The sequence below is a fragment of the Harpia harpyja genome, chromosome 10 (genome assembly GCF_026419915.1).
Source record: "Harpia harpyja isolate bHarHar1 chromosome 10, bHarHar1 primary haplotype, whole genome shotgun sequence".
Taxonomy (NCBI): Eukaryota; Metazoa; Chordata; class Aves; order Accipitriformes; family Accipitridae; genus Harpia; species Harpia harpyja.
Window position 1 is genome coordinate 41,632,498 of NC_068949.1, and position 10,473 is coordinate 41,642,970.

At 40.7% G+C, this 10,473-nt stretch overlaps 1 protein-coding gene across 2 annotated transcripts in view; it reads left to right on the plus strand.

The window, feature by feature from the left end:
* Positions 1 to 10,169, plus strand: part of HTRA1 (HtrA serine peptidase 1) — a 34,092-nt gene extending 23,923 nt beyond the window's left edge. Inside the window, exons 4-10 of one of the 2 annotated variants that reach the window (XM_052799392.1) lie at positions 3,385 to 3,579; positions 4,270 to 4,302; positions 5,591 to 5,705; positions 5,826 to 5,883; positions 6,223 to 6,264; positions 6,775 to 6,870; positions 9,447 to 10,169. In XM_052799392.1, coding sequence (XP_052655352.1) covers positions 3,385 to 3,579; positions 4,270 to 4,302; positions 5,591 to 5,705; positions 5,826 to 5,883; positions 6,223 to 6,264; positions 6,775 to 6,870; positions 9,447 to 9,615 — 708 coding nt within the window. In that variant the 3' untranslated portion in view covers positions 9,616 to 10,169. The remainder of the gene's footprint in view (positions 1 to 3,384; positions 3,580 to 4,269; positions 4,303 to 5,590; positions 5,706 to 5,825; positions 5,884 to 6,222; positions 6,265 to 6,774; positions 6,871 to 9,446) is intronic. The other variant, XM_052799393.1, reaches the window with a different exon arrangement.
* Positions 10,170 to 10,473: the final 304 nt, after the last annotated feature.

Here is a 10,473-nt window from a genome sequence, read left to right on the forward strand (position 1 = left end):
TCTGCACCACACTGCAAAATCATAAGGAACAGAGAACACATTTTCCAAAGCTATGTTTCATAATATGTGCAGAACAAGGCAATTTTAGCTATTGATCCTTGTTCCTAGGAAAAGGAAGGTTAGCCAAACTCTTTGCAGAAGGCATGTTGAATCACATGGATGACCCACAGCCAATCCATACAGCGTTAGACTTTGAACTGAAGCCTAGCTAGTATAGGCATAGGCTTGAAAACTCAGCACAATCAAAAGTAATTGTATTAGTCAGAGATTGTTCATGTATTTTCTTTCTGCTGCCAAATGCGATTTTGGCTTCGTGACTGTTTTTATAACTCAGGAACATTGTATAAATCTTTAACTTGTACACGACCAGTCTTTTTTTTTTCTATTAATGGGAAAAAAAATTAATTCTGTTTTCTTTTGCTTGTCCATGTTTCATTTCTGATAAATGTCCTCTTTCTCTATGAAGTATCCGTTTTAAGTGCACAGGGATACAAACAAAAGCCACTTTTTGTGTTGTTTTGGTTGTGGTTTTTTTTTTAAATAAGGAAAAGCAGTGCCAAAAAGAGATGCGCTTCTTGACCAACAACATCTTGTAAACACGTGCTACGTAAGCTTAATAGCATCTGGCGAGAGAAGGAAGGGCCAGCGTGCTCCCTCTATCCAAACAATACCCATATGGGGCTGTTTGTGTTGCATATACTGCATGCTTCCCAGCACAGCTAATCGTAGCTGCCTCTTCCCCGCTGTACTGGAGAGGTCCCTTGGAGTCAGGGCTGTGGTCTGAGACGATGAACCGCTCATCAGTGTTGCCTTGGGATGTTGCTGCTTGTCTGCTGCGCTGCAACGCGATGGGGAAACTGGGTATCACCGTTCGATCCTTCCCAGAATTAAGCCACAGCCTTGGTTGGGTTTATCGATGGCTGTGGCACTGATAGGGACCAGGGATAGTTATTATTTAGTAGTTATTTGGGCATTGCTGGTTGACAAAACTTTCCTCTGAAAGATAATTAGAAAGGGAAATGTTTTTCTCCTTACTGTATTGCCTATTCTGTTGCTCTTCCAACTGATTCTGTTTAACAAGCAGTTGGTTAATTATTTTCTTGCTGTCTGGAGACTGAAAGATAAGTTTCCATTGAGCATCTTATCCTGTCTGATATTTGGCAATGAGTTTTATCGAAACAATCTGTTCATCTGAGTAAAATTTTGCTGGTGGAATTGTAACAAAGTTGGATAAAGGATACACAGGACCAGGCTTGTTAAATATTAAAACCATAACTTCTGTATTTGCAGCAGCACATAGTGATGACCGATGCCTTTATTTTTTACTTTCTACTTTATAGACACTGCATATCTTCTAGGACATTTGAAATAAAACTGTAGGTGAAAAAATACAAAGTGATGGGCATTTGGGTTAGTTTATGTTACTGGATTTTTGTCCCTAAGGGTGACTTATCAATACAGGCTTTCAAACAGCTGATGACAAAAGACCCCTAAAGAGCTAGCTCCTGATTTCAAATTTAAACACGTAGTATTTCCCTTTTTTGCCAAAATTTAATAATGATTCAGCTCTTACTAACTTCTGAAGCAAAGTTATCACTAACTTGGCAATATATACAAATAATCAGGGCATACTAAATATTACCTTGTTTCTTTGCTGCGTGAGCACACAGTATATACCTTTTGGATCCCGTCAAGTAGAGGTGCATAAATCTGTGTGCTTTGGAACAGGTATGGGATGAAAAAGGCATCTTTACAAGTTTTCTGGAAGGAATGAATTACAAGAAGGAGCATTAAGCCAATTTGTACCTCCATTTTAGGTACACAGCTCAAGAATACCTTGAAGGTACCCTGATTTTTAATAAAGTGACTATGTTACCCAGTCCTTGGAAATTGGTTTAAGTGAATCTCTAGGTGGGGCTTCCGCTGCATCTAGAATCACTGGCCTGTTCTGAAAGTTTACACTAATGCCTTTTTCCTTTTGGGGCCAGGTTTGTTGAGCAAAGGAAAGAATTTTTGACGTGGGGCAAGCTTGGAGGAAAGCTGTGTTACAGTTAGGTTTGCCAAGCGAAAGATACGTCCCTTGAGACTTCCTCTGTTTTGATTTAGGGTTGAGTAACATCCTAATCCTCCAAATCCTTAAGTTGAAACCTGAATTTATACATGTCCAGGTCTGTTGATGCTAATAGAAATAGTCTAGTGACATGATTAAATACCTGGAGAGGGTCAGGATCATTTGGACAACAGGTTAAACGTAAGAGGTTTAGAAAATTTGTAACATCACTGGCAGGGTAAAGACTGATTTTTAAAAATATGAAGCAAAGAAGTGGAGCTCAATGCGTATTTTGCAGGCAGGTGATAAATAAAGGCAAAGTATTTATTTGAAATATGATCTGTTTCAGAACACCCTTAATTACTTGGTGAGTAGCAGACCTTAAGAACTTCCCGGCTGTTTTCAGATTGCTGCGGCGGGGAGGTTATTGGTCCAGTTGAATCATCTGTTATCCAGCCAGTTCAGTGCCTGTGCAGATACAACATGTCTTGGAGAAACCATACTCGGTTCCCTTGATCCATTGCATTGGCAAGGGTGTGTGGATCCAACCTTCCCTCTTCTTTTTTTTTTAATTGCTGTAAATTGCAGTGATCTCTATTGATGCTGGATTTTAAGAATGTTTTGTGTCTTAGTGGGAATGTCTTCAATAATGTGATAGTTAATATGTTTAGAGATAAGATCTTGAAAGGAAACTATAATGGTATCCCTTACTGTCATAACAGAAAAATCCCATAAAGTCTTTAAATCCTAACACCTTTAGAAGACATCAGTGTATGTAGGAGGCAATATAATTATTTAGAAGGATACTCCATTGAAAAAAAAAAAAAGTAAGATGAAACATTAGCTGGTGTCTTTTGAGAATATAAAAGACTTTTAACTATACATATGTATGTTTGATACACTTTGTTGCTTTCGTGAGTCTTTAGTGTTCACTCTTATTATATTTTTATTTCAGCAGCTGTTGGCTAATTATTTCAAGAAGCTGTTGGAAACAACTCATTCCTAGTATCATCAGATGTTTGCTTTGTACGGCAGAGCATAAATATTCCTTTGGTCTTTTAATTGTTTTTGATTAATGGATACCTGTTGTGGAAAAAGTACTACAGTCTAAAGAGCCCACTCTTTGGAGGAGAAGTTAATTGAGATGTTTCTGTACAGAGCCACATGAAATACTGAAAGGAAACAGAGCGAGCAAAATCCCCAAGGGATAAAAGCCTCTCTTTTTTTCCTCTGCTCTATTAACATATTCATGTTTCTGTTGAATTTGTTCTATGGATGTAGAAGTGTCTTAACAACTTTTTTTTTTTTTTAATTTATTTTATTTTTATTTGTAGGGTAAATTGCCAGTTCTTCTGCTTGGTCAGTCTGCAGACTTGAGGCCAGGAGAATTTGTGGTCGCGATTGGAAGTCCATTTTCGCTTCAAAACACAGTGACTACAGGGATCGTTAGTACCACTCAGCGTGGAGGGAAGGAGCTGGGGCTCCGCAACTCCGATATGGACTATATTCAGACTGATGCCATCATCAACGTATGTCCCGCTCTGAGCCTTGTCCCCTTCAGTTCTTAGATTTCATTAATAGTTACTCTGAAAATTCTGAAGAACAGTGAACATAGTTAGCTTTTCTCTTATCCATGTAAATATGGACATCTGCGTTGCCGCAGCGCTTGATTGTTGTTTAAAAATCCCCCAAGGAACCACCCCAAGTACAATATCTGCCTTCACTTCAAAATTCTTACGAATTACAAGGGAGGAGGCAATATTCTCTGGCAAATAAATATCTTTTCGAAATCCATCATGTTTTCAAAAAAAGAAGCCAAGCTTAGTTTAAGGATTCGAGTTTGTTTCTGCTTTAAGGCAAAACAATAGGTTTTGTGCTTCTACTGTTGGCCTTGTAAGAAATCTTCACTAACAGGTCCCAGAGCTGTGCTAAAATCTTCTAAGTTGCTAGTGTGGTACTATTAAAACAAAAGAAAAACCTTGGCTTTCTGAACTTACTCTGGCAAGAGAAGAAGGACTAAGCATTTGCAAAGCTCAGCTAAAAGGGGTGATATTAAGGGTAGTTAATGTGTTTGGATGTTAAGACTGTTCTATTGCATGTATTTAATAGACAATGAAAAAATTATTACAGAAATATTTCAAAAATTTCTTTTATGTTGTGCTTGCCATGAATTAAGAGGTAGATATTAAAACATGTTCTTGCCATATGTTTATTTTCAGTATGGAAACTCCGGAGGACCCCTAGTAAATCTGGTAAGAGTTTCTTTAAGTTTGCTTAGTGTCAAGCTTATTACTTTTTACTTTTTATTTTAAAAACAAAACAAAAAACCCCACCCAAACCAACAAGCAAACAAAACCCCACACCAGAAGTGTGATTCAGAGCTTTCGATATCTGGCTGACTACACAAAATTCACATAGTTCTTACGAATCACTTGTCTGTGTTTATGTTGGCAAATCATAAGATATGCTTGGATTTCAATATTTAAGATGTTTACGGTTTGCATAGTTTCGAGCGAGTGTAATGCCTAATTTTTTTTGCCCATGCCTTGCAGTAAGTAAAAAGCATAGTATAAAGTTGAGGCGTTTGCTTTCACTGCATACCATGCAGCCGGCAATATTTTTTTTTTGCGTACTGAAACTCAGCTTAATGGTTCAAAAACATACCTACCCTTTATTTTGAATCACACTGAGGGGGTTGAAAAACCCACGTATTTATCAGGATATTAGGGTTTATTTGCTGATATTGTAGGACGCAGTCAGAGCTGACCTTGCAGCAGCTGTGGATAAGCCCAAGAGAGAACAAAGGAAGCAGGTTGCAAAACCTAACTGCTGTGTGGGAGCTCTCGGATGGGGGCACACGGGGTCGAGCAGAGGAGAGGCAGTGGTCCTCAATGAGGGGCGGCACAAATTGGAAGAAAGAACGAGTCAGAGTTTCTGCCTTGGAGGTTCGGCAATTTTTTTTCACCTGACTTGCAGTACAATTTCAGCACCAGTAACCTCCGTTTAAAAAAATTGTAGTTGGATAGTTTTTAATCGGGGATAGATCAGGGAAAGAAGCTGCTGAGATTTCAGAATTGCTCGAATCATCAGGTGAGAGCAGAGATGTTTTATCTGAAACTTTCTCTTGGAGAAAGTTACCAGCAAATCTTTGATTTTGGTGAACTGTCGTTTTTCTTGATATTATTATGCAATATTTGCTCAGAACCAGTCGGCGCTATACTTCCTGAGGTGCCTGCTGAAATAAACAGTCCAAAATTGGCTGCAGAATGTGCTGCTCATCTGGTGCAGGCAGGAGAGCTGCCCAATTCTGATCGCTCTTCTGCTAGTGGCAAGATGAATATCCACATCCGTTTTCCAGAACCATAGGACAGTTGTTTATCAATAGACTCAAAAAGCTAGACTTAAAGAGACCATTTAGAAAATTGAAAACCAGCTACAGAGTGTGTTCTGTGAATTTGTCTTTGTGATTGCTTGGAAGAAATCATCCATTTCTCTTTGAGATGTTTCACAGTTGCTAATAACAATTTCTTACTTCTCCAGGATGGTGAAGTCATTGGAATTAATACATTAAAAGTTACAGCAGGGATCTCGTTTGCTATCCCATCGGATAAAATAAAAAAGTTCCTAACTGAATCCCATGACAGACAAGCTAAAGGTACTGTACTTCACCACTTTGAAGGAGAAAAACATGAAAGTAGTAGTAAACCAGAAAGTCAACAGCCTTTGAGGCTCTTTTGGTAAGAGAATTGATCGAGACCTGTTTTCCTTTTTGTAGGAAAAGCTATAACCAAAAAGAAATACATTGGCATACGAATGATGTCCCTGACTCCCAGGTAAGTAAAAGCAGTGGTTCCTCACCTTCCCGAAGTGTGGTCACTGCATGCGTTTGGATCAAGCTCATGATCTGCAGAAAGAACCAGGAGGTTTGAACCAGCAGCGAGTGCCTCTGTAGGTGCTGGTGACAACTCACAGCCCGTTTTTGCTACCTTTTTCTCTGCATCTGCTACATGGTTGAACTCTCCTGTAGACTCTTGTATGAGCTAGTTTTTAAACAACTCCCTGGCTTTTTCTTTTCCTTAATGCTTCAGAAGAGAATAGCTAGCAATTGTTAATTTGTCCTGGGGCTCTATTACTGTTGTTATCTTCTGTCCCGTGCTGTCGTGTGGGTCAAGGAGAAAACAGGACCATATGTTTTCAAGAATTACAGCAGCTACGTGCGTATTTCCATTTCTATAAAATTATTTTCATTAAACAATTCACTTAATGTAAAATGAAGCTTTTGTGTGGACTTGCTTATTCATACTCAAACCTGAAGAGACACATGAGCAGGTGATGCTATGTCCCATAGATATAACCAGTTCTCCCACGTGCAGGATTATGGGTGTAATAACAAAGCATTGAAACCAAAAGGGGCTTTTTTTAGGTGTTCAGGATCTGCTAGTTCTAAAGTAATGGCCAAGTTTTGAAATGTTTTAACTCTGATCCTCAGTATCTATTGAAATGATTGCCTTTACCAGAAATAGGCATTAAAAAGCTGTATGAATGCAAAAAGTGTAATAATTCTTGAAATACTTGTAAGGGTTAAAATGAATTGTGAAGTGTCACATCAACTTGTATAAAGTACCTCAGCTAGTGAATGTTAAGTGACTTAACTAAGTGAAAATGCGCGATTTTTTTTTTCCATCTTGTCAAAATATTTTTATTGCTGTTTCTTCGTTTTCCAGCAAAGCTAGAGAGCTGAAGGATCGCCATAAAGACTTTCCTGATGTTGTCTCTGGGGCCTATGTTATTGAAGTAATTCCAGAAACACCAGCTGAAGCGTAAGTTGAAGTACTTTTTTCTCAAAACCACTGCCACTGATTTAAGGGGGTAGTGATTGAGAATGTTCCCTGCTTAACTAGCTATCTTGATTATGCTAAATTAACAAAATTACAACCATCTGATAGCTATTAGGTTGTCTGCTGGAAATGGGTTTGTGGTTTTAGTCCGGTCCCCGATGGGCAATATTGCGTACGTATCAGGGTATTGCAGCGAAGCCCTGTCAGCGTTCCCAGCTGAAAGGGCAAGGATTCAGTGGGCGTGAAAACTCAATTTTCATTTTTCTCAGCAATTGCTTCCAAGACGTCTGTTGTACCGATGCCAGTGCTGAATAAAGACGTTTGCTTGTGCATGCTCCCCATGGCCCTGCCGGTTACTCCTGTAGGAGAGCGAGGGAGAAGCTTTGCGTCCACCTTGTGAAGACGCGTCCATCTCAGCCCAAGCACCTCAGCGTTGGGCAAACCCACCAGCTCTCCTGGCGTGTCTCCACTGGGGGAGAAATCCTCTCTTGGCAGGAGATACTCTTCCGTGTGAGAGCTTTGGGAGGAGTCACGTTATTGGGAGGAGCTTTTGGTTTTGGACAACTGATCTTTTTCTTCGTATTATTCAGTATTTGCTCAGAAGCTCAGCTGCTGGTTGGTACCACGCGTCACGAGATGCCTGGCTGAAGTACGGCATCTGGTCTGTGGTCACTGGCACTGGTCTGGCTGGCTCTTGCTGGAGACACTTTCCTTTCAGAGTTCGTTTGATATGAAACCGCTCAGTAATCCAGGGTAGGAAATGGGAAGCTTTATCCATTTTCTGAAACTAGAGATCATTTAAGAGAAGAGTAAATCTTTGTGGCAACAAAGAGGTGTGTGTAGCACCAGAGGCACGTAGGCAGAAAGCTGCTTGGAGCAAGCGTATGTTGTCTCTTCAGAAGACTGCAAGGATGGTTGGGTGATGTCTTATTTGTTGCAGTGTGGATGCCACTGTAAGATACACAGTGTTAGCTGTCTAGCATGCTCTCTGAATTATTGCTGTGTTTTGTAGGTAATTCTTGTTGGCAGCGCTGTTCGTGCAGAATAGTGGTGTATGTCTGTGATGTGAAATGAAATTGCCCTTAGCGTAGGAATAATGTGGCTGCTCCAGTGTGGGACTGGACTTACTGCGTTAGCGTGCAGGCCCAATCTGAAGGTGCAGAAAAATCATTATAGGAGTATGGAGAATGGCAGAGAGTGGGAGAAGGGCATTAGAGAGGTAGAAGAAATGCGACGCAATGTAGCCTCGTAACTTGAAGGCAAACTCAAATAAGGATGCTTCATCCGAAGGCTGGCCTGGCAATTAAAATGCAGCCCATGTTTGCTGTGTCTCCCCCACTCGAGTTCCCTTGCCAGTGGGTTTCCCTGTTCTGCCGACTTCCTTTCCAATGCGCATTGTGTAGCCGTGCTGGTAGGGGATCAGAGCAGTTCTGCAGCGACCTTCTCCTGGGTATGAGTTGAGAGGAGAGGCTGCCTGAGAGACCGAGATAATCTGGAATGGTTTCTCCTATGGAAATGTTTTAAGCCATGCCTTCGGTAGGCAACCAGACTTGTCGCAAACGTTGGCCAAGGCATCCTGCTTGCAGGAGACACTCACGTAAGGCGTTTTCTGCGGGCGGAAGAGGCCGATGACTGCTCTGTGGTTTTGTGAAGAAGGATTATGCTGAAGGGCTGAATCATGTCTGATCTGGTTACTTGGTTAATATTTCCATAACTTGGAGCCAGATCGTTGTGCAAGACCGGGCAAGATGATGTGGTCGATGGTATCCCTCACCACCCCGTTTCTTGGTCCCGGCAGCAGTCTCAGCCAGCTCGGGGAGAGACCCGCGGCCCCGGGCAGGGGAGCCTTGCCGTGCTGGCTCAGGTTCTGCCCCGTCCTGCTTTGAGTCGGGAGGGTTTTGGGTTCGGTTTGCATATGGTGCTGAGGTCAGGAGAAGGGATCCTGGGGGCTACAGGCAGGCAGACGAGTGGAAGGACACGCGTGCGTTTTTGGTGACTGGGCTAGATCGCTCCGTGTGTTATTCTGCTCGGGTTTAAAGCATGAAGGTAAGGTGAAGTGGCTGTCAGTAACCCGTGTATGGAGAACAGCATGGATCCGGGACCAAAATTCCTCACGTGTTAACACAAAGTGCCACTCAAATTGCTTTGCTATGTATACGTGAATAAAAGCTTAGAAAATTTCCCCCCTAGAACAAGTGCCTTATTGCAATTATTTTAAAAGAAGAATATGCCTCTATCTCTTCTACTGAATCAGCATCTAGGATCCTTATTGCAGAATTACTGCGCTATTTGCAATAGTGAATTCCTTTGAAGGCAGTGAAATATGGGATTCATCAAGCTTGTACCTCCATCCGATTTCTGAGGTTTCTGCATTGTATTGTAATCTTCACCGCTTCATAAATTCTGATTGCTTTTTCCATGCCCGCTGTGTCTCTGTGCAACTGCTGTTGGGTGGGAAATAGGAAAAATCCAGCAATCTTTTTTTTTTTTTTTTAAACAATATTGTAAAGACAATAAAAAGGCAATTATAATAATACATTGCTGCTTTGTATTTTCAGTGGTGGCCTGAAGGACAACGATGTGATTATAAGCATCAATGGACAGTCGATAAGTTCAGCCAGTGATGTCAGTGACATTATTAAAAAGGACAGTACGTTGAACATGGTTGTACGCAGGGGCAACGAAGATGTTATGTTAACAGTAGTTCCTGAAGAAATCGATCCCTAACCAGAAACATGAGCTGGATTTCATGTTTTCTTTTAACAGCATTGGACTGCTTATATTCTCTCTGTGCTGGTACAGGAAACGTTAGACTTCTGACCAACATTCTGCTTGTTCAGTGGATTAGTATTGGCCAACAGAGTAACTTCTAATAGGTTTAAGGTGCAAAATCAGTGTAATTTCACATACTCCAGATGATAATTTTTTTCCTTCTGTATTATGTATGCAATGTATTCTTTACTGGCTGTTACATTCCCCGCTTAACAAATCGACGTTTGCTTCCCTGTGTTGAATAGATTTACCATTATTTCCGCTAAGATTTAAACAAAACCCACGCACACAATGTGTGTTGTGGTATTCAGGTATTTATAGGTTAGCTGTGTTTTAACTGGAAATACCATTGTAAAGGAGTAGTTGGTTTAAAAGAAAACACAATTGGGGGAAAAAAAGTTTGGTTTATAAACACAAAGAAATCCCAACCAAAATAACCTTTTGAGGATCCCGTGCAGGATTTTAATACTATGATATTTTCCTAGTGTTATTAAAAGAATTCAACAGTACTTCTTGTGAGTGATTCATTTTACTTCCCCCTGTGGAGTGTTTTTCTTTGAACAGCACATCTGCCTGAAAGGATGTCCTGATGGTCTCCTGTTTATCATCATAAACCAAAACACTTATTTTTCAGTATGTGCTTGTATTTGCGCTCTTGTGCATCTGTTTTTCTTAGCGTGGCTGGCTCGAATTTGTCATATTGGCTATCGCAGATTGCCTGTCTTCCAGATGTTAATACATTTTCCTTATTGTTTTCATTACAGCTTCACCAATGCCTGAAATCTGTTTGCCCACTGTAGAAACGGTCATATT